Source organism: Mobula birostris, chromosome 2, assembly GCF_030028105.1.
Source record: "Mobula birostris isolate sMobBir1 chromosome 2, sMobBir1.hap1, whole genome shotgun sequence".
NCBI classification, from domain to species: Eukaryota; Metazoa; Chordata; class Chondrichthyes; order Myliobatiformes; family Myliobatidae; genus Mobula; species Mobula birostris.
The window spans coordinates 187,139,781-187,164,645 of NC_092371.1; the positions used below are offsets into that span (position 1 = coordinate 187,139,781).

At 41.0% G+C, this 24,865-nt stretch overlaps 1 protein-coding gene across 3 annotated transcripts in view; it reads left to right on the forward strand.

Annotated features, from left to right (window-relative positions):
- LOC140193959 (lysophospholipid acyltransferase 2-like) overlaps positions 1-24,865 on the forward strand; it is a 185,304-nt gene that overhangs the window by 54,908 nt on the left and 105,531 nt on the right. For all 3 annotated transcript variants that reach the window (XM_072251188.1, XM_072251190.1, XM_072251189.1), the window contains one exon: positions 20,376-20,453. In XM_072251188.1, the coding sequence (XP_072107289.1) occupies positions 20,376-20,453 (78 nt within the window). The remainder of the gene's footprint in view (positions 1-20,375; positions 20,454-24,865) is intronic.

A 24,865-nucleotide genomic window follows, 5' to 3' on the forward strand; every position in this document is an offset into this window, starting at 1 on the left:
TCCACTTTGTGTCGATGTACTCACTTTTGATCTGAATCCTATTGGCTTACTGTCATTGTTTGTACGATTCCTTTTGTTTTTCTCTCTCTGCACATTGGGTGTTTGAAGGTGTTTTTTTAAAATAGGTTCTTTTGGTTTTCTTTTGTGGCTACCTGTAAGGAGACGGATCTCAACGTGTATAATGTATACATATTTTGATAATAAATGTACTTTGAGGGAGAAATCTGCTTATGGAATGTATTGGGAACCAGATCCCTTGTGTAGTTCAGTGACTACCTGTACTTTTTTGCTTTTCAATGTTTTGTATCAGTGAGCAAATTAGTGGAAGCTCAGCTATATGGCAAACTTTTAGCTCAGCTTCTAGTCTTCTCATTCTTGTATGCTGCACAAAATTATCACTTGCATTTCAAATAGTTTATTCCACAAAATGGCCACTTGGCCTTTTTTTGGTCAGACTTTTTGGGATGTGACAGTATTATGTACACAAGCATCTTTTTGCACTAAGCAGCATAATCTCTTTAATTAATGGTCCATCCTTAATCTCTATCTTTTTTTTCTTCTTTAAATCCATTGAATTCATCTTCCTTTGATTCCAAGAATAACTGCTGTCCCTATGCTGCAGCAATGCTACTGATTTGATTTGGCCAAAGCAGGAAGTAGACTGAGGTTTTACTTTTCATTAACCTTCCTTCCTAATTTTTCCAGATTAACCCGTATGTAATTGATTAAGTAAGATGTACAACAATATATTCTGTGAACATGGCGAGGGATGGGAATATACACCCCCAACACAATGAATAGATGCATGCAACTTTGATTAAATACTAATTATCATGATTAAATCTATGAGGTTTAGTTTGTAGAGGTGATTGGCTCATGTAACTATTAGTTTATTTCAATATACAATATTCATTTGCAAAGTCCTCTGTACATTACAGGGTGCAGTTTATTCCAAATAGTGAAAAGCTTGAAACGGTGGAGATCTGATCTGAACAGAATCAGTTCCTTGTACATGCAACATTATTTTAAAGTCATGTAGTGGTTTAAAACAAACTTAGACAGGCTTATAAAGTGTTGGCTTTTGAATCTAGATGATGAAAATTAACACAGAAAAAAAGTTTTCTGCAATTCATCGAAGTTCTGATAAGACCATACCAGGAGTGATGTGAATAGTTCTGGCACCACATTTAGGAAAGACATAATGGCTTTGGGTGGGGTCTGCAAATCAATAGAGAATAAAAATTGTTGTTCGGGAGATCTAGAAAAGCTAGCCATGACTTTCAGAATTAAAGTTAAGAAGTATATTAGACTCAAAACATGGTGGATATTTGGAACTTCCTTCTGTAGATGCAAATTGATGCTAAGTCATTTGTTAATTTTAAATCTTATCTGGTGCCAAAGGTGGGGATATTGATCAGGCATGATATCATCGAATTGTAGAATTGGCCTAAGGGCTTTTGTGGTCTCCTTCTGTTATTATAGTCCTGGTGGTTGAGATTTTGGAGGAGTGCAAAATTATGCATGGTTACAGAGAGCAAATAAAAAAAAACTATTTCCAATGGCAGATTAGCTGATAAGCCCAGTTAAGATGATTGGAGAATAGAACTAGGTATGGCATGAATTGCTGTGGTCTAGAATGGAGCACCTGAAAAGTGATGGAAGCAGTTAATAACAACATTGCAAAAAAATAACTTGGATAAGTAACTGCATAAAAGGAAGAAGTTTTGAAGCAAATATTGAAGGATGCCATGAATGGATTCTTGAACCATTAGCCTCCCAAGACATATCTATCTTTAAAATTTCAAATTTATTCATTTTTCTAACTCTGCTGCCTTGAATATTTCTGATATTAATTATTTCTCCATTTCTTGATGCATAGGCCACAAGCTCTGGAATACTCCCCAAATTGCTTTGCCTTTCTGCTCCTTAAAATCTGTCTGGGCACATTGCAAACATCTGGAATGAACTCTGAATGATTCAACTTACAATAAGTTGCTCACTTGTTCTGTTTATATCCCTTCATCACCTGTTTTCTCTAAAATGCCTTCCTATTGTCAGAATTATCCTCATCATCTCTTTGGTGTTAACTGATCCCCGTGTAGTCTTTGCTTACACTTCACTCCTACCCTCAACTTGGATTTGAAAAAGAGTAAACTCTCCACCCTCATCATATTCTGAGAAAGGCTCCCTAATCCAAAATATTAACTGGTTTCTCTTTCCACAGATATGGCTTGACCAGCTGAGTTCTTCTGACATTTTCTGTTTCAATTTACACAACTTGAGTGATTATGCCAGATTTGTCAGGCCCCATTAAAACAGAAATCAATGGTTTAAAAGGCTAGAAATAACTATCACTATTGCACAAGGTGCGGCCAGAGTACAATTTATTAGTCATGCATTTACAGCACTATAAACACAAAATATAATATACCTTAGCAATACGTGGGTGAGGTTTATGATTATGACAGCTTACTCAACATCATACACTGAAAGTGAACAATATTGCCATCCTTAAATATCCCCAATGCAAAGAGGAAGTTTAAAATTTAAACCTGCTCAAGAACACAAAGTTAAAATGAGAGTTTTGGACACTCAAAACCCTCTAGTTGCTCATGAAAGATTCATGGTTTTTGCTGTGTTTCCTCTATTATTACATTAGATTAGATTCAACTTTATTGTCATTGTGCCGAGTACAGATACAAAGCAAATGAAATGCATTTAGCATCTGACCAGGAATGCAAAGAATAGTGTTATTTACAAAATAACTGCGAATAAAAAGTAAGTGCTACAGCACACAAATATAAAAGTACTGAGACAGTACAATATGGGTACAATACTGCTTAGTGTTGTGATGTGAGGTTCAGCAGGGTCACAAACTCAGGGAAGAAGCTCTTCCTGTGCCTGCTGGTGCAGGAGCGGAGGCTCCTGTAGCACCTACCGAATGGGAAGAGAGTAAAAAGTCCGTGGTTAGGGTGATAATGGGTGATTATCCTTGATAATGCTTTTCGCCCTGCCCAGGCAGCGTTTATGGTAGATGTTCTCAGTGGTGGGCAATTGGCTGCTGATAATCCGCTGGTCAGTTTTCACCACACGCTGGACTGCTTTGCGGTCTGATACGGGACAATTGCCATGCCACACTGAGATGGATTTAGTGAGTATGCTCTCAGTGGTACAGTGGTAAAAGTCTATCAGTATCCTGGGATAGAAGTGAGCTTTCTTGACGCTCCACAGGAAATAAAGGTACTATTGCGCCTTTTTGTTCAGGATGGAGGAGCTCAGGGACCAGGTGAGATCCTCGGAAATTAGATTATTAGATTATGAGGACACTCAGTCCTCGTTTATTGTCATTTAGAAATGCATGCATTAAAAAATGATAGTGTTCCTCCAGAAAGATATCACAGAAACACAGGACAAACCAAGACTAAAACTGATAAAACCGCATAATTATAACATATAGTTACAACAGTGCAAATCTATACTGTAATTTGATAAAGAGCAGACCATGGGCACTGTAAAAAAGAAGTCTTAAATCCTGATAGCCCCATCATCTCACGCAGACGGTAGAAGGGAGAAACTCTCCCTGCCATGAACCTCCAAGTGCTGCAAACTTGCCAATGCAGCACCATTGGAAGCACCCGACCGCAGCGGACTCTGAGTCCGCCTGAAAATTTCGAGCCTCCGACACCGCGCACCATCCTTTGCCGAGCGCTTCGACCCCGCCCCAACTGCTGAGCAACAAGCAAAGCCGAGGACTCGGGGCCTTCCCCTCCGGAGATTCTGGATCACGCAGTAGCAGCAGCAGTGAAGCAGGCTTTTCAGAAGTTTCACCAGATGTTCCTCCGTGCTCTCACATCTGTCTCCATCAAATCAGGAATGTGCATGGCACCCTACTTGACAGATAACGGACATCACCACCAGAGTGACTGCTGCGAGCTGCGTCGCGCTGCCATCTTCTCCTCCCGCCAATATGTCACGAAATGTGGACACTAAGGAACTTGAAACTTGATGCATGCTCTAGTACAGCTCTGTTGATGTAGATGGGGACGTGCATGTGGCTCCTAGCATGCCTGAAGTCCACAATGACAATGAAAATGTATCAAAGAGCTTCACAGATACATTTTCCAAACAAACTTTGCTGCAAGTTATATAGAAGTACAAAGATAAGTGATCAACATTTATTTACTTATTTGGATAAAGAGCGGAATAGGTCCTTCTGGCCCTTTGAGCCATACCACCTTGCAATCCCTGATTTAACCCTAGCGCAATCTACAATTTACATTGACCAATCAACTTACTGATCAGTACGTCTTTGGACTGTGGGAGGAAACCATGTTATGTACCTGTAACGGTTTAAAATGAACTGGCAGCAACCGACCACACCTGGAGTCTGGTTTTGATGGTAAAACCACCATCTTTATTAGTATCTACTTAATATAACAACTTAAACAAGAATAATCAAAAGTTAACAGTGTTATGAGTATACATATGTGTAAATGTAACTCCCAAACTATTGAGCTTGGGGTCGGGTGGGGGCACCAGGCTTAAAATCTTGAGATGGTAAGGTATGAAAGTTCAGTTCATCCACGGATTAAGGATGTGAGAGAGAGATTTGTAATCCAAGGTGAATGTCAAGAGAAGGCATTTATGTCATATTCTACAGGTTCCACGGTGGTAAACAGGATAACAATCGCCGTAGGTTTTACCCATCGTCATTCCAAATCCACTTACAAATGATCACCAATAGTAGCTTATCACAGGGGTACTGTCTTCAAAGGGAACTACCACCCAGACAAGGGTTAACACATAGGTAGATTCCACAAGGTTGCCCCAATCACACAATGTGGTAGCCGCTTATCGATGTGCTGGATCGATACTCCACTCACCCTTGTGGGCACTCGAAAGTTCCAGCTAGTGACCCCTCAGTCACTGGCTTCCTTCCGTTGTCCGACTCCAACTGCGACGGACTGTGTGTGAGTGAGTGTCCTTGCTTAAATCAAAACATGCTGCAGAGTCCCATAGTGCCGCCTCTCTCTCTCTTAGTAAGAATCAAACAGGAGACAAGAAAGCCGGCAGCTGACGTCACTCAGGCACTTTCTCTTAAAAATGACAGTCCACAACAAGATAAACCTAGGGGTTCATCACACTCCGCCCCCCCCCCAAAAAAAAAGAAAATTTTGATCATAGAGCAAAATTTTAACTGCAAACTATAGAATGTAAAACAATATATTTGTGATTATCATGTAACACATTGCAGAAGCGTATACAAATACCAGTTTTTTTTTCTTGAACTTAGCATCTGGACAGACAACCTGCAATGATATTGTCTGCGCCTTTCACATGCTTTTATTACCATATCATATTCCTGCAAAATCAGACTCCAGTTTAACAACCTTCTGTTTTTGTCCTTTACCTTACACAGAAACACTAACGGATTATGATCAGTGTAAACCGCAAGTGGTTTCTGTGCAGGACAAACATAGACATCAAGATGTTGTAAAGCCAAAATGAGTGACAACAACTCTTTCTCTATAGTGGAATAATTCCTTTGATGTTCATTAAATTTCCTCGAAAAGTAAGCTACAGGATGTTCAACGCCATCTTCATCTTTTTGTAATAACACTGTCTCAGCAGCTTCGTCACTAGCATCCACAGCTGTAGAAAATGGCTTTGTAAAATCAGATGCCCTGAGCACAGGTTGATGACATAGAATAGTTTTTAATCGATCAAATGCCTCCTGACAAGGAGGCTCCAATCAAACTTCTCACCCTTCCATAGGAGATTTGTTAGGGGAAGAGCGATATCAGCAAAGTTCTTACAAAACTTACGTTAATGTCCAACCATTCCCGAAAACCTTCTCAGAGCTTTCTTACCCGTTGGAACAGGAACCTCAGCAATTGCTTGGACTTTTGCCTGAACAGGAGCCAGCTTGCCTTGACCTACTGCATAGCCAAGATAGGTCACAGTGACATGGCCAAATTCACCCTTAGCTAAGTTGACTGTAAGGTTGGCCTTGGAAAACCTGTCAAACAGTTTTTCTACTGTTGAGACATGTCCTTCCCAAGTGTCACTCCTTATGACTAAGTCGTCAATATAGTCATCTGTATTTTCTAACCCTCGAATTACAGAGTTAATCATTCCTTGGAATGTCCCTGGAGCATTTTTCATTCCAAACAGCAAAACATCATATTCGTACAATCCAGAAGGTGTCACAAACGCAGAAATTTCTCTGCCTCTCTCCGTCAATGGAACACACCAATACCCTTTTAACAGATCAATCTTAGTAAGGAATTTAGCTTTTCCAACCTTATCAATGCAATCATCCACCGTAGGGATAGGGTAAGCATCTGTCTTTGTTACTGCATTTACCTTCCTATAATCAGTACAAAATCTAACACTACCATCAAGTTTGGGCACAATAACACAGGATGAGGCCCAATTTGATATTGACGGCCTGATGATACCATTTTTCAGCATCTATTCAATCTCCTGCTCAGCCAATTTACTGTTTTCGGCGTTCATGCGATAGGGGTGCTGCTTAATGGGGTCAGCTTGACCAACATCTGCATCATGAACAGCGACCGAAGTTTGTTTGGGTACATTGGGAAACAAATCTTCAAACTTTAGAATTCCATTCTTTCAGTTGTTGTCGTTGCTTTGGCTGCAAATGCACCAATGTGTTATCAATGTTTTCCAAAATAACTGAGTTCATAAGCCTCACTGAGACTATGTTTGGCTTGTTAAAATTCTCAGACGAGTCAATTATCCGATTCTCTGGCCCTCTAGTTTCACATGTTCCCATCACGCTCGCAGATGGCGTTTCCGGATCAAAATAACGCTTTATCATATTTACATGTGCCACCTGTGTGGGTTTTCATCGATCGGGTGTTTTAATAACAAAATTCAAAGAATCAATTTTAGAGGTTATTTCGTACGTCCCGCTAAACTTTGCTTGGAGTGGATTCGTCAACATTGGAAATAACACCAACACTTTGTCTCCCTTATGATATGTCCTTTCTCGAGCTCGCTTATCATACCAATGTTTCATTTTATTTTGAGAATTCTGTAGGTTTTGTCTTGCGAGGTACTGACTTGGTGTAATTTATTTTTGAACTCTTCAAGAAGTGATTCAGCATATTAAAATTACACTGGCTGGAATTTGGAAGAATATGATATAATTGAAACCATCCAATATTCTTGTATTGAACTGTAGGGATGTTTATTCCGACGGGGGTACTTAGAAGCAGGGATAAAATATTAAGATAAGGTATCAGGACCACCATGAAGAAATTTATTTACAAAACAGGCTAAAGTATTCAAGATTGATTTTTGGATATTAAGGTCCCTTATAGAAATCATTGATTGATTCTGAATTAGCATTGAATTCTGTGTCATTCAACTACTGAGCCTCCCAACCCAAGAATGGCTCCTATCATGAGTTACAAACTGCCAGAATTGGAATAGGTTTATTATTGTCATGTGTACATCGAAAAGCTCATCCTGCACAGTTAATATAAGTTAAATTACACAGTCCATTGAGGAACAAGGTAAAACAATAAAAGAATGCAGAATGAAGTGTAACAGCTACAGAGAATGTGCAGTATTGTAAATATTAAGGTGCAAGATCATAATGAGGTAGATTGAGAGATCAAGAATCTACCTTGTTGTAATGAACCATTGAGTGGTCTTATAACAGCAGAGTAGAAGCTGTCCTTGATCCTGATAGTACATGCTTTCAGGCTTTTGTATCTTCTGCCCAATAGAAGAGGGGAGAAGAGAGAATATATGGAATGGCTGAGGTATTTGATTTTGCTGGCTACTTCACTGAGGCAGTGACAGGGGCATGCCAAATTTCTGTAGCCTTCTGAGGAGATAGAAAGAAGTTTGTGAGCTTTCTTCACTGTGATATCTACGTGGTTCATCTGATCGCTGGAAAACTTGGTAGTCCAACGCCACCTATGCAGTATAGTAGGGCATACTGTACAGTTAAGACACTTTTTAATAGATTTTTGGATAATTAGAAGATTGAATGGTACTGGGTATGTGCAGGAACCCAATGATAAGGTAAAAATCAGCAGAGAGGGTGAATAATCTAATCCTGTTTTTTTCCCCTCATTTTCTTATGAGCCCCTTTCATGGAGGAGACTATGGGTGGAATGTTCTCTAAGTGATTATGGATTTAAATACTGAGGGCCTAAAATAAATCTGTGGACATGAGGAAGTGCTTGTTTACAAGACAAAATATTAGCTATTTTGTTTCCCTCCCGTTGCTGAGTGATATTCATGCCATTTTGTCCCTGGTGAATGTGACCAAAACCTAACCTCTTCTTTCTTCCTCCATGAGCTGAAGTCAAGACACTTTTACATCTGACCAGGCAGATTACCAACCAGTCCCTCCCAGGGAAAGATTAACAAAACATACTGGTACCATACTGGCTGAATTTCTTTCACAACTGTTTAAGACGAATTTCACTTTTCAAGTCAGGCAGCATCTATGGAAATGAATAAACTCTCAAAGTTTCTGGCTTAGACCCTTCATCAGGACTGGAAAGGATGGTGGATGATGCCGGAATAAGAAGGGGTAGGGGAAGGAGGACAAGCTAGAAGGTGGTAGGTGAAGCAAGGTGGGTGGGAGGAGTAGGGATGAAGTAAGAAGCTGGAAGGTGATGGGTGGGAAAGATAAAGGGCTGGGGAAGAAAGAATCTGATGGGAAGGTAGAGCAGACTATGGGAGAGGTGATAGGTGGGTGGGGAGAAGAGGTAGGAGACCAGACTGGGAAATTGAAGAAGAAGGAAAGGAGAGGGGGGGACAAATTACCGGAAGTTGGAGAAATCTATGTCCATGCCATCGGGTTGGGGGTCACCTGGACAGAATATGTGGTGTTGCTTCTCCTATCTGAGAGTGACCTCATCATGGCAGAAGAGGAGGCCATGGAATGACGTGTCGGATTGGGAGTGGGGACAGGAATTAAATTGGTTGGCCACCGGAAAATTCCGCTTTTTGTGGATGGAGCAGAGGTACTTGATAAAGCAGTGTCCCAAACTACATCAGATCTCATCATTGTAGGGGAGTCTGCATTGGAAGCATTGGATACAGGAGATGACCTAACGGATTTACAAGTGAAGTTTTGTCTCGCCCGGAAAAAGTGTTTGGGGTTTTGAATGGTGAGGAGGTGAATGAGCAGACGTAGCACTTCTTCTGCTTGCAGGGGTAAGTTCCAGGAGGGAGATTGGTGGGGAAGGATGAATGGACAAGAGAATCACAGAGGGAACAATCACTGTGGAAACCAGAGTAGGTGGGAGGATGTGAAGATATGTTTGGTGGTAGGATCCCATTGATGATGGTAGAATTGCAGAGAATGTGTTGAATGTTGAAGCTCATGGGATGGCAGGTGAGGACAAGAGGAAATCTATCACTGTTGAGGCATTGGGAAGATGGGGTGAGCATGAATGTCTGAGAAATGGAGGAGATGCGGGTGAGGGCAGAGGAAGGGAAACCCCGTCTTTTGAAGAAGGAGATCTCTGCTGTCTTGGAAAGGAAAGCCTCATCCTGGGAGCATATTCAATGGAGACAAAGGAACTTAGAAAAGGGAATGGCATTTTTATAGGAGATGGTGTGGGAAGAGGTATAGTCAAAATAGCCGTGGGAATTGGCAGGTTTATAAAAGATATCGGTAGATGGTTTGTTTCTAGAGATGGAGAGAAAGAAAAATGGGAGAAAGGTGTCAGAAATGACCCAAGTAAATTTAAGAGTTGCGTAGAAGTTGTCAATGTAGCACAGAAAGGGTTGGGGAGCATTACCAGAGAAGGCTTGGAGCAGGAATTGTTCCATATAGCCCAGTAAAAAGGCAAACATAGCTGGGACCCATGCAGGTGCTCATGGCTACACTTTGAGTTTGTAGAAAGTGGGAGGAGCCGAAGGAGAAGTTATTGAGGGTGAGAACTATTTCTACCAGTTAGGGGAGAGTGCGGGTGAAAGGGAACTGGTTGGGTCTTTTGTGAAGAAAGAAGCAGGGAGCTTTAAGGCCACTTTAGTGGGGGATAGAAGTATATAGGAACTGGACATCCATGGTGAAAATGAGGCATTCAGGGCCAGGGAATTGAAAGTTGTTGAAGAGATTGAGAACATGTGGAATGTTATGTGAAGGTGGGAAGGGACTGAACTAAGGGGGATAAAATGAAGTTGAGGTTGGCGGACAATTTATTCCTCTTGGTTCAGTCACTTCCCACCTACATCTGTGACACTTCCATCCTTGAAGGACCCATCATATTGATTTTAACCCTTCATGCGTATAATGTATAACATATTCATTAGAAAATTTTACAAAGGTTTTAAGCTTAGAAGGATATTTATGAAGTTGGATGCTTTACAATTGATTTGCAACCTGTCAATTTTGCCCAATCCTGTTGCTAATGGCCAGCAGAGTTCCTGTAATGGGACAGTCTCAGGGGGGAAAAGGGGGATATCTCTTTAATGCTGAGATAAGGATGAATTTCTTTAGCTAGTGGGTAGAGAATCTGTGGAGACCAAGTCTTTGAGTGTATTTAAGGCAGAGCATGATAGGTCCTCAATTGGTAAGGGGGTTAGTGGTTATAGGGAGAATGGCAGGGCTGAGTGACCCAATTCTGCTCTTAGCTCTTGATTGGGATCGTGATTCCATTTAACTTATATCCCTTACCCTGTGACTTAATGTGGATGCCTCTTTCTTTTGTTACATGCTTCCATGATCTGTATTTATGCATCATGTTGTTGAGTTACCGTGTCAAGAAGTTTTGAAGGATGTTTGCATTTGCTGTTGTTTCTTAATTCCATTCAAGGTGTTTGCACTGGCTACTTTTCTTAATAGGTAGTCCTATTAACAGTCGATATTTTGGGCCGAGACCCTTGGGAATATTGTTCTCCCAGTCATGATCAACTCTTTACCAGGTCTAATAGCTGCAGTGTCTTGTATTTTATGGTCAGTTTCTGGTGGTAATCCTCTTGTTCATGTAGCAATCAGCAATGGTTTCTTAATGGTGCTTCACTCACTCTTTGGACTTAACACACTTTTTTGTAAATTGAAGCAAAAGTATATTGGATACATCAGTCTTTCAATGCCTTTTTCTGAATATGAAGTATTCATTTTTATCGTTTGTTATGACTTAGCATTTTCTATCATTCCTTTCTAACTTATCTTGCAGCCATTATGAACACTATTTTTCCACGTTAAACCCATCCCATTTATTAGTTTAAAGTCCTTTCTACAGCCCTGTTTATCCTTTCTGCTGTAGAGCTTATCACTGGTGCATACAGCTCCTTCATCACTCAGTATCAGTTGCTAAACTCTGATAGCTCTATTTATTCTCCACCCAAGCATTTAGATGCTTAGAAATCCAAAACATTTATTCAACTGAACACGCCTTTCTTGAATCATCAAAGCTTTTGCCTCTCAAATCCACCACCACCTCCACTTCCACAGTTTTATAATTTAACCTTATTTGTCCTTTAGGATCCCCTCCCTGTTTGCTGTAGCTTTTGGTGCCAATATGATTACTCATCTTGCACTCTGCCTTTGCAGATTGCTTGGAGAAATTCTTTAACCTTAAATCCTTCCTAGCTTGTGGATACTGGACTCCTAGGGTAATTATCAATTACCCAGTAAATTCAACTTCTCTTCCATTGAACTGGCATGGTTAACTTTCACATGCCTATTTTATTTAATCATTAGTAATTCAACCATGCCTGTGGAGCGGGATAAGATATAGTTGTGCTTTATGAACTAAGTCTACTGCATTACCTCTATCGCCTAGAGTCATTGCATTACTTGAGCTAGAACATCCAGAAGTCCAGGAATGTTGTCCCGATGACTGAGCAAGTTTCTTTGCTACAAGGTCAAAGCTGGTTCTGTATCCAAGTGTTCCTATGGATCTGGAAAGGTCAGATTGCTAGAATGACTTGATACTCTAAAAGCCCCAATTAACACTGACTCTACAATCGTTCCAGAGTTAAAACATAGAACATTACAGCATAGTACAGTCCCTTTGGCCCATGATGTTGTGCTGACCTTTCTTTGAACAATCAATTTAACCCTTCTCTCCTTCATAGACTTCAATTTTTCTGCCATCCATGTGCCTATCTAAGAATTTCTTAAAAATGCCCTAATGTATCTGCTTCTAACAATAACTCCAGCAGGGTGTTCCACGCACTCAGTACCTCTTTGTATTTTTAAAAAACCTTACATCAGACATCTCTCTCTACACTTTCCTCCAATCACCTTAAAAGTATGCCTCCTCATATTAGATATCTCTGCCCTGGGAAAAAGTCTTGCTATCCACTTTTATCATCTTGTATACCTCAACCAAGTCGTATCTCATCTTCCTTTGCTCCAGAGAGAAATGCCCTAGCTTGTTCAACCTAGCCTTATAAGACATGCTCTCAAATTTTGGCAGCATTCTTGTAAATCTCCTCTGTACTGTCCGTAAAGTTTCCACATCTTTCCTATCAGGCAACCAACACTGACCACAATATTCCAAGTATGGTCTGAGCAGGATTTTATAAATCTGCAGCAATCCCCCGAATAATGAAGGTCAACACTCCACACAAAACTCCTTGAAGTGAAATGGGGATAATGTTGCTGATTTGGAGTTTGGCATTGGAAGAAGGAATCCTGTGACAAATTCGGCTCCTGTAACGAGGTGACCAGAACTGAACACAATATTCCTAGGGTGGTCTAACCAGGGTTTTATAGAGCTGCAGCACTACCTTGCAGCTCATGAACTCATTTCTCTGACTAATGAAGACCAACACACCATACACCTTCTTAATAACCCTATCAAATTCCATGGCAACTTTGAGAGAATCTATGGATGTGTACCCCAAGATCTACACTGTTAAGAATCTTGCCATTAACCTTGTAGTCCGCCTTCAAATTTGCCCTTCCAAAATGAAGCACTTCATACTTTTCCAGGTTGAACTCGATCTACCACTTCTCAGCCCAGCTCTGCATTCTGTCAATGTCCTATTGTAACACTATCCACAACTCTACCAACCTTGTGTCATCTACAAACTTGCTAACCCACCCTTCCACTTCCTCATCCAAGTCAATTGTAAAAGTCATAAAGAGCAGGCATCCCAGAACAGATCCTTGCAGAACACCACTGGTCATCAACTTCCAGGCAGAATATGCTTCATTTACAACTACCCTCTGCCTTCTACAGAAATTTTCCTTAATCCTACTCGCCAAAGCCTTTTCATGCTACCTCTAGCTCTCCTAAGTTCATTCTTCAGTTTGTTCCTAGCTATCTGGTAACTTTCTAGTGCCCTGTTTGATCTCTGCTTCCCAAACCTTAAGTAAAGTTCCTTATTTCTCGTGACAAGATTTTCCACATTTTTGGTCAAGCATAGTTCCTACACATTACCATCCTTTCTCTGCATCATTGGGACAAACCTATCCAGAATCCCCAACAAGTGCGCCCTAAACAACCTCCACATTTCTGCGCTTCTCCCTGAGTAGGTCTATTCCCAATTTACATTCTCAAGTTCCTGCCTAAGAGCATCAAAATCCCCTCTCCCCAATTAAATACTCTCCCATGCCATCGGCTCCTATCTCTCTGCAGGGCTATGGTAAAGGTCAGGGAGTTGTGATCATTGTCACTGAAATCCTTACCCACAGAGAGATCCGACGCCTAATTTAGTTCGTTGTTGAGCACCAGGTCCAGTATGGCCTCTCCTTCAATTGACCTGTCTACATCTTGTATCAGGAATTCTTCCTGCGTATACCTAACAAATATCACCTCATCTAAATCTTTTGCACTAAGGAGTTGCCAATCAATATCAGGGAAGTTGAAGTCCACCATACTAACAACCCTACCATTTATTTTATGGTTACCCTGCCTCCTGATCTGTTTGTCAGTGTCTCTGTTGCTATTGGAGGGAGGGTGTCTAGAATAACCTCAACAGAGTGATTGCTTCATAAAGAAGATACCAAAAGCCTATTCAGATAAATAAAATGTAAAAGAGAGGCGAGACCACTGGAAAGTTATGCTGGCGAGGTAATAATGGGGGACAATGAAATTGCTGATGAACTGAATAAGTATTTTACATCAGTGTCCACAGTGGAAAACAGTATGGTGGAAGTTCCAGGTGTCAGGGGTCATGAAGTGTGTGATGTTACCATAACTAGGGAGAAGGTTCTCAGGAAACTGAAAGATCTGAAGGCAGATAAGTTACCTGGACCAGATGGTGTACACCCCAATGTTCTGAAATGGGTAGTTGAAGAGATCAGGATGCATGTGTAATGATCTTTAAAGAATCACTAGATTCTGGAGTGGTTCTGGAAGACTGATAAATTGCAAATATCACTCCACTCTTCAAGAAGGGAGAGAGGCAGAAGAAAGGAAACTATAGGCCAGTTAGTTTGACCTTAGATGTTGGGATGATGTTGGAATTGATTATTAAGGGTGCGATCTCGGGGTACTTGGAGGCACATGATAAAATAGGCTGTAGTCATCATGGTTTCTTCGTGGGGAAAATCTTGCCTGACAAATCTGTTGGAATTCTTTGAAGAAATAAGCAGGATAGACAAAAAAGCATCAGTTGACCTTGTGTACTTGGATTTTCAGAAGGCCTTTGACAAAGTGCCACACCTGAGACTGCTTAACATAGAAAATAGGTGCAGGAGTAGGCCTTTCGGCCCTTCGAGCCTGCACCGCCATTCATTACGATCATGGCTGATCATCCCACTCAGAACCCTATACCTGCCTTCTCTCCATACCCCCTGATCCCTCTAACCACAAGGGCCTTATCTAACTCCCTCTTAAATATAGCCAATGAACTGGTTTCAACTGTTTCCTGTGGCAGAGAATTGCACAGATTCACCACTCTCTGTGTGAAGAAGTTTTTCCTCATCTCGGTCCTAAAAGGCTTCCCCTTTATCCTCAAACTGTGACCCCTCGTTCTGGACTTCCCCAACATCGGGAACAATCTTCCTGCATCTAGCCTGTCCAATCCCTTTAGAATTTTATATGTTTCAATCAGATCCCCCCTCAATCTTCTAAATTCCAGAGAGTATAAGCCTAGTCGGTCCAGTCTTTCATCATATGAAAGTCCTGCCATCCCAGGAATCAATCTAGTGAACCTTCTTTGTACCCCCTCTATGGAAAGAATGTCTTTCCTCAGATTAGGGGACTAAAACTGCACACAATACTCCAGGTGTGGTCTCACCAAGGCCTTGTGCAACTGCAGTAGTACCTCCCTGCTCCTGTACTTGAATCCTCTTGCTATGAATGCCAGCATACCATTCGCCTTTTTCACCTTCTGCTGTACCTGCATGCCAACTTTCAATGACTGGTGTACAATGACACCCAGGTCTCGTTGCACCTCCCCTTTTCCTAATTGGCCACCATTCAGATAATAATCTGTTTTCCTGTTCTTGCCACCAAAGTGGATAACCTCACATTTCTCCACATTAAATTGCATCTGCCATGAATTTGCCCACTCACCCAACCTATCCAAGTCACCCTGCATCCTCTTAGCATCCTCCTCACAGCTAACACTGCGGCCCAGCTTCGTGTCATCTGCAAACCTGGAGATGCTGCATTTAATTCCCTCGTCTAAGTTATTAATGTATATTGTAAACAACTGGGGTCCCAGCACTGAGCCTTGCGGTACCCCACTAGTCACTGCCTGCCATTCTGAAAAGGTCCCGTTTATTCCCACTCTTTGCTTCCTGTCTGCCAACCAATACTCTATCCACATCAATACCTTACCCCCAATGCCGTGTGCTTTAAGTTTGCACACTAATCTCCTGTGTGGGACCTTGTCGAAAGCCGTTTGAAAATCCAAATATACCACATCCACTGGTTCTCCCCTATCCACTCTACTAGTTACATCCTCAAAAAATTCTGTGAGATTCGTCAGACATGATTTTCCTTTCACAAATCCATGCTGACTTTGTCCGATGATTTCACCACTTTCCAAATGTGCTGTTGTCACATCTTTGATAACTGACTCTGGCATTTTCCCCACCACCACTGTTAGGCTCACTGGTCTATAATTCCCCAGTTTCTCTCTCCCTCTTTTTTTTAAAAAGCGGGGTTACATTAGCCAATCCTCAGGATCTAATCCAGAATCTAAAGAGTTTTGAAAAATTATCACTAATGCATCCACTATTTCTTGGGCTACTTCCTTAAGCACTCTGGGATGCAGACCATCTGAACCTGGGGATTTATCTGCCTTTAATCCCTTCAATTTACCTAACACCACTTCCCTACTAACATGTATTTCCCTCAGTTCCTCCATCTCACTGGACCTTCTGTCTCCTACTGTTTCCAGAAGATTATCTATGTCCTCCTTAGTGAAGACAGAACCAAAGTAGTTATTCAATTGGTCTGCCATGCCCTTGTTCCCCATGATCAATTCACCCGTTTCTGACTGTAAGGGACCTACATTTGTCTTAACCAATCTTTTTCTTTTCACATATCTATAAAAGCTTTTACAGTCAGTTTTTATGTTCCCTGCCAGCTTTCTCTCATAATCTTTTTTCCCTTTCCTAATTAAGCTCTTTGTCCCCCTCTGCTGGACTATGAATTTCTCCCAGTCCTCAGGTGTGCTGCTTTTTCTGGCTAATTTGTATGTTTCTTCTTTGGAATTGGTACTATCCCTAATTTCCCTCGTCAGCCACAGGTGCACTACCTTCCCTGGTTTATTCTTTTACCAAACTGGGATGAACAATTGTTGTAGTTCATCCATGCGATCTTTAAATTCTTGCCATTGCATATCCACTGTCAACCCTTTGAGTATCATTTGCCAGTCTATCTTAGCTAATTTACGTCTCATACCTGCAGAGTTACCCTTCTAACAACCTACAAGCCTATGGTATTACAGGAAAGATTCTGGCAATGATAAAGCAGTGGCTGATTGGCAGGAATACAAAGAGTGGGAATAAAGGGTGGCATTTCTGGTTGGCTGCCGGTGACTAGTGGTGTTCCACAGATGTCTGTGTTGGGACTGTTTTTTTTAATGTTATATGTTAATGATTTGAATGATGGAATTGATGGCTTTGTTGCAAAGTTTGCAGATGATATGAAGATGGGTGGAGGGGCAGGTAGTTTTGAGGAAGCAACGAGGCTACATAAGGACTTAGACAGATCAGGAGAATGGGCAAAGAAATGGCAGGTGGAATACAGTGTCGGAAAGTGTATGGTCATGCACTTTGGTAGAAGAAATGAAAGGGTTGACAATTTTCTAAATGGAGAGAAAATACAAAATCTGAGGTGCGAAGGAACTTGGGAGTCTTTGCGCAGGATTCCCTAAAAGTTAATTTGTAGGCTGAGTTTGTGGTGAGGAAAGCAAATGTGATGTTAGCATTCATTTCAAGAGGACTAGAATGTAAAAGCAAGGATGTAATGTTGAGACTTTATAAAGCACTGGTGAGGCCTCACTTGGATTACTGTGAGCAGTTTTAGGCCCTTCATCTTAGAAAGGATGTACTGAAACTGGAGGTGTTTCAATGGGGTTTCACAAAAATGATTGAAGGATTGAATGGTTTGTCATATGAAGAATGTTTGATGAGTCTAGGCCTGTATTCGCTGGAATTCTGAAGAATGAGGGGTGACTTCATTGAAACCCATCGAATGGTGAAAGGCCTTGATAGAGTAGATGTGGAGAGGATGTTTCCTCTGGTGAGAGAGTTAAGGCCAGAAGACACAGCCTCCGAATAGAAGGGTGTGTTTTTAGAATGAAAGTGAGGAATCTCTTTCACCAGAGGGTGGTGAATCTGTGGATTTCTTTGCCACAGACAGCTGTGAAGGCCTAGTTTTTAATGTGTATTTAAAGCAGAGGTTGATAGATTCTTGATTGGTCAGGGCCTGAAGTGATATGGGAAGAAGGAAGGAGATTGGGGCTAAGAGGAAAATTGGATCAGCCATGATGAAATGGTGGAGCAGACTCGATGGGCCAAATGGCCTAATTCTGCTTGTATGTCTTATGGTCTTATTCCTTTTTTCTGACTTCCACCCACAGTGACGCAGTTAACAATCCCACCATGGTGTCCTCCATTCCTGCAACTGTAATACTATCCCTGATTGGCAAAGCCATTTCTACACCTCTTTTACCTCCCTCCCTGAACCTTTTGAAATATCTAAACCCTGGATCATGCAGCAGCCATTCCTGCCCTTGTGACAGCAGAGGTTAATGTAAAGGGAGTGCAGATACTATGTCCGTGAAACAGATCACTTGCTCAATTTTGCGTTACATGATCAAAATACAGTTTGCCTGGTAGGCTTTGGTAAGGTAGCTTTTGGAAAGCCTGCTGCATTTGATGTTATGATTCGGTGAGGCTATGTAATGAGCAGATAATCGACGTAGCCAACCACTTAGATAAATTAAAACTTTGCTAAATTCAGTGATTTTTAATGGGCTGGAGTGATAATTATTACACTATTAAGAATTACTGGTGCTTTCAGGTGAAAAATAGAATAAATTTAGCAAACACTTTTTCCATCACCCTTATGATGCATGAGAAGTTTATACTGATCCTATAATTTCCTTTCTCCCACTGAGTTGCAGTGTTTTGCATTGGGGTTTTATAATATTTACATGTGTATATGGGGGCACAGTAGCAAAGGGGGATGGTATGGTAGCATTGCAGCTAGCGTAGTACTTTACAGTGCTAGCTGTAAGATCAAAGTTTGATTACCGCCTTTGTCTGTATGGAATTTGTACGTGCTTCCCGTAACCATGTGGGTTTCTTCCAGGAGCTCAGGTTTTCTGCCGCATTCCTAAAGACGTTTGATTAGGGTTAGTAAGCTGTGGGCATGCTATGTCAGTGCCCGATCCGTGGCCACACTCAACATACTCTGATGATTTGACGCAAGCAATGCATTTCATTGTCTGGTTCAATGTACGTATGACAAGTAAAGCTAATCTTTAAAGTTAACCTTTTCCAAATGATAATTGAATAATGCAGTTTACTGTTGAGCCCTTTAATTGCTTCTGGCAAATTGGTTCTGCATTTCTTTGAAATGAATATTCAGTTAATGAAATGAATCATCATACTTTCTTCACCGTTGAGGTGCTATGAGCAAGCATGGAATCTGGGTGTAATATGTCAAACAATTTTCCCTGCCTTCCTCCTGCCTAAAGAGGACACATGATCTTTTACATGCTGTTGACTAACCCGACACAGATTTCTGAAGTGCTGCGTTGTGTTTTGTAAATGGTGGCATTGTAATAAGACATTTCCAAAATTAGCATTTGACTTAAATGTATTGAGTATTTGGGATGCTTTCATCCTTATCCAACATTGGAATATCCTGTTGGTTGGGATTGACCAAGGATGTTATGTCCCATCTGTCTGCATGATACACAAGCTCCGTCAGTGAGATATGGAGAGCAAGCTGTTACCCACATAACTGGCTCCCCTCTCCCTGCGGCTGATGAATCCAAAGGAAAGGCAGAAACTGAGACACTTTGGCACCAGCTGCATCGCAGGTGTCGCCCGTCAGCATTGATCTCAACGTAGGACTGCATTAAGGACTCCAGCTTCAGATATTTCCTTGGGGTTTACTCCCAAAGCCTTCCCCGTAAATGGGGATAGGCACAAGGCAGCAGAGATTTGAGATCAGAGTTTTTCTTCTTCTAGCTGAGCTGCCAACCACAACTAGTGAACCCTATCTGCCCAAAGCGACTGGTTTTAAGGCGCCAGTAAGCCGCATACTTGCCGCTTTTCCTTTCAGTAGAAGTAGTTCTGCCAGGCTTAGTACCTAAGCCACACCTGAAGGCCAGGAGCTGGACTTGTTTGTCAGAGGCTATTTGTCATGCAAGGCATTGGGAGCATTTAATAGGTAGTCGGAGTTTATCCCCACTACCACCCCTGAAAGGATAAAGTGAGACTATTAACAAAAAGAAATGATTTTCATAAAAAGTGCTAACAAAATTGCATCATGATCAGGTAGGTGAACAAAATAATCTATCCCTTGGCTAGACCCATTGCTGAAATATTAAGCTACTGATTTGATTTTTGATAGATTATTCAGAATCACATCCAATGTTAGCCACTAAAAACAGCATACTGTTTCAGCATATAAAACTTAAGAGGATGGAGAGAAGAAAGAAAACAATGGTAATTTTATAATGAATCCAAGCCAGAGGTGGACAGGTAATAATGAGGGAAAATGTTGACAACGTTTTCTTGACGGCCTTCACCATATCGTGCTCTTTCTCAAGTCTCATAAAAGTTGGTTCTTCTCTGCACTTGTTTTAACAATTAAATACTGTATATTGAATTATTTAATTTTGTATGTAGCTAACTATTTGATTATCCTAAGTGTCACTTTGTTTTGTTCTGACTCCATGTTGTATTGTTCATCCATAATCATTATGATGTATTTTTCCTTCAGGTATGCTTTGCATTTTATTCTTCAGACTGGAATTTCTTACTGCATTATGGTCATTGTTGGGGCAGGCCACATGCATAAGTAAGTATCTTCTATGAAAGTTCATCAATTATTGTTTTTCATCCAGCTGAATCCAAAAATTCTTTAAAGTTCCATATGAACAGCTGAAAAAAAAACTATTAAAAATGTTATGATGCGGTGCCTGCTACTGCCTTGAAACAGCATTACATGTCAGCAAGGAACAAAGATTGTTTTGGACTGCAGTACCAGGTGGTGAGAAGGGTCAGCTTTGATGTAGTACTTTTAGACAAGATCTATTCATTTCATTAAATACATGCTTTTAAAATTATAACAAAGATCTGTTTCTGAATTGGGTGGACTTGTATTCATTCATTTGAATGCTCAGAAAATTGCTCCTTTTGCATGCTGCCTTGCAATGTACTTGCATGAGTGCAGGCTAAAATCTAGAAGAAGGTTACTGGGTTCCCCATGCCTGCATCTGATGAATAGCCTCAAGCCATGGAATTGCTTATGTGGGTTGTGAAAGATGAAATTAAGGTTATATTCAGTATAGCCTTCGTATTTGGAAAGTAGGACATTTAAAAGTGCTTCTCTTGGTCTTTTTTTTTAAAAAGGTAAATTAGTGCATTGATCACAAGACTGAGGTGTAGTCCCCTATACAAGTTAGCGAGGCAAAGTATTTCCTTCTTTATGAAGATGCTCATAAAGAGATAGTTAAAGGCATGGTCATGAGTGCAGTGATGGGTTAGCTGATCTTAACTCAGATGGTTTACATGTATCCCAATGCAGGCTCAGCCTCCTCAGAAAAGGGAGAGAAGTACAGTAGCTACTCAGTCATCTTAATTTAAGTGCAGTCCAAGACACTGATTTTTATCGGGAAGCGTGGATGCTGGAAAATACAAATGGAAGTGTTTGCAGTTATCTCTTGTGATTAATGTGATTAGAAACATTTTGCACTGTTTCATGAAAGGGAAGTTCCTTTTAATAATCTTATAATTTATTGAGGGAAGTCCCGGCATGCTTGATAAAGGGGAGCCAGTGGATGTAGCATGTCTAGGTTTTCAAAAGGCATTTAAAGCTACCTCAAAAGAAAGAATCATGGGATTGTTGATCATATTTGGGACAAGGTTTATTAAGGACAGAAAGAAAGAATGAACTGTTGTCAGTTTTGTTCTGTAACTGATGGTAAACATAGAAATATAGAAAATAGGTGCAGGAGTAGGCCATTTGGCCCTTCGAGCCTGCACCACCATTCAGTACGATCATGGCTGATCATCCAACTCAGAACCCTGTACCAGCCTTCCCCCTATATCCCCTGATCCCTTTAGCCACAAGGGCCATATCTAACTCCCTCTTAAATATAGCCAATGAACTGGCCTCAACTGTTTCCTGTGGCAGAGAATTCCACAGATTCACCACTCTCTGCGTGAAGAAGTTTTTCCTCATCTCGGTCCTAAAAGGCTTCCCCTTTATCCTCAAACTGTGACCCCTCGTTCTGGACTTCCCCAACATCGGGAACAATTTTCCTGCATCTAGCCTGTCCAATCCCTTTAGGATTTTATATGTTTCAATAAGATCCCCCCTCAATCTTCTAAATTCCAATGAGTATAAGCCTAGTCGATCCAGTCTTTCATTATATGAAAGTCCTGCCATCCCAGGAATCAATCTGGTGAACCTTCTTTGTACTCCCTCTATGCCAAGGATGTCTTTCCTCCGATTAGGGGACCAAAACTGCACACAATACTCCAGGTGTGGTCTCACCAAGGCCTTGTACAACTGCAGTAGTACCTCCCTGCTCCTGTACTCGAATCCTCTTGCTATGAATGCCAGCATACCATTTGCCTTTTTCACCGCCTGCTGTACCTGCATACCCACTTTCAATGACTGGTGTATAATGACACCCAGGTCTCGTTGCACCTCCCCTTTTCCTAATCGGCCACCATTCAGATAATAATCTGTTTTCCTGTTTTTGCCACCAAAGTGGATAACCTCACATTTATCCACATTAAATTGCATCTGCCATGGATTTGCCCACTCACCCAACCTATCCAAGTCACCCTGCATCCTCTTAGCATCCTCCTCACAGCTAACACTGCCGCCCAGCTTCATGTCATCCGCAAACTTGGAGATGCTGCATTTAATTCCCTCGTCTAAGTCATTAATATATATTGTAAACAACTGGGGTCCCAGCACTGAGCCTTGCGGTACCCCACTAGTCACTGCCTGCCACTCTGAAAAGGTCCCATTTATTCCCACTCTTTGCTTCCTGTCTGCCAACCAATTCTCTATCCACATCAATACCTTACCCCCAATACCATGTGCTTTAAGTTTGCACACCAATCTCCTGTGTGGGATCTTGTCAAAAGCCTTTTGAAAATCCAAATATACCACATCCACTGGTTCTCCCCTATCCACTCTACTAGTTACATCCTCAAAAAATTCTGTGAGATTCGTCAGACATGATTTTCCTTTCACAAATCCATGCTGACATTGTCCGATGATTTCACCGCTTTCCAAATGTGCTGTTATCACATCTTTGATAACTGACTCTAGCATTTTCCCCACCACTGATGTCAGGCTAACCGGTCTATAATTCCCAGGTTTCTCTCTCCCTCCTTTTTTAAAAAGTGGGGTTACATTAGCCACCCTCCAATCCTCAGGAACTAGTCCAGAATCTAAAGAGTTTTGAAAAATTATCACAAATGCATCCACTATTTCTTGTGCTACTTCCTTAAGCACTCTGGGATGCAGACCATCTGGCCCTGGGGATTTATCTGCCTTTAATCCCTTCAATTTACCTAACACCACTTCCCTACTAACATGTATTTCCCTCAGTTCCTCCATCTCACTAGACCCTCTGTCCCCCACTATTTCCAGAAGATTATTTATGTCCTCCTTAGTGAAGACAGAACCAAAGTAGTTATTCAATTGGTCTGCCATGTCCTTGCTCCCCATAATCAATTCACCTGTTTCTGTCTGTAGGGGACCTACATTTGTCTTAACCAATCTTTTTCTTTTCACATATCTATAAAAGCTTTTACAGTCAGTTTTTATGGTGTGCAACAGAGATTGGGATGGGACCTTTGATTGTGTTCAGATTATATTAAAGGCTTGCATGTAATACACTTAATGATTCAGTTTACTGATCTATTTCAAAAAGTGAGCTTTGAGGAAGATAAAAGAAAATGATCTGCAAAATTGAAAATATTAATGTTAGTGGGCAGGAAGGTGGCAGGTGGAGTATAATGTGATCAAATGTGAAATTATACATTTTGGTAATGAGGATTTTAAAGAAAAACTTCTGAATAGAGATGTAAGGGGATAACAGTATGCTCATTCACAGGATCCAAAAGTTGTACCATCAGGAACGGAAGACAAACAGTATTGTTGTTGCTAGTGAAGTTTTGCTGAGATAACATAGGGCTTTGGTCAGATCTCACTTTGAGTACAATATGCAATTTGGACTTTGTATCTAGGGAAGATACAATTCACCATCTTGATTCCTGGAATGTAAAATGAGGGATTCTTATGAAGTGTGAAGGCTACACTTGCTGGAGTTTGAGACTGGGGTAGGCATGAAGAATTCTGAGAGCAGCTACAGGGTAGATACTTCCTCTAGTTGTAAGCTCCAAAACAAGACCAGGCCATAAGAGAATAGACAAACCGTGGAAGTCTAAAATGAGAAACTTCTAAACTTCTTGGTTTAGAGTTACCTACTGAGGTACAGAGAAAAATTGTTCTGCATACCATCAATATTGTACATATCACTGCATAACATTTGGCGCATGGAGGTAGTACAAGGGAAAAACAATAATCAAATGCAGAATAAAATGTTACAGATAAGGTGCAATGCAGACAGACAATAAGACACAAGACCGTGACAAGGTAGATTGTGGGATCCAGAGTCCATATTATCATACAAACAGACTTTCAGTAGTCTTATAACATTCGGATAGAAGCTGTCCTTGAGCCTTCTGTTGTGCACTTCCAGGCTTTTATATCTTTTGCCTGATGGGAGTCAGGAATAATGTTTGGGGTCAGAAGTGATAAGTTTAAGAAACTGAAGAAATGGGGATCGGGCTGAGAAGTGGATCAGACACAAAATCAGCTCATAAATTATAGAATGGTAGCACAATGGGCTGTGAAGCCTCTTGCTATTTCTTTCATTAAGACTTCACATTTCCATCGTCTGCATGATTAAATATCTTGATTCATTGTAGATGAGAAGAAAGTGTATTATCTGAATAAGGTATCGTGTTCTTTGAGTATGTAGTAGAATCAAAGTAGAGACAAAGTAGGTTACTAAAAAAGAATGTGATGAGATACAATTGGAGGCCACCTTATTAGTTACCTCCTGTACCTAATAAAGTGTACATTTGTAGTCTTCTGCTGTAGCCCATCCACCTCAAGGTTCATTCTGTTGTGCATTCAGAGATGCTCTTTTGCTCACCACTGTCGTAAAGTTGCCTTCC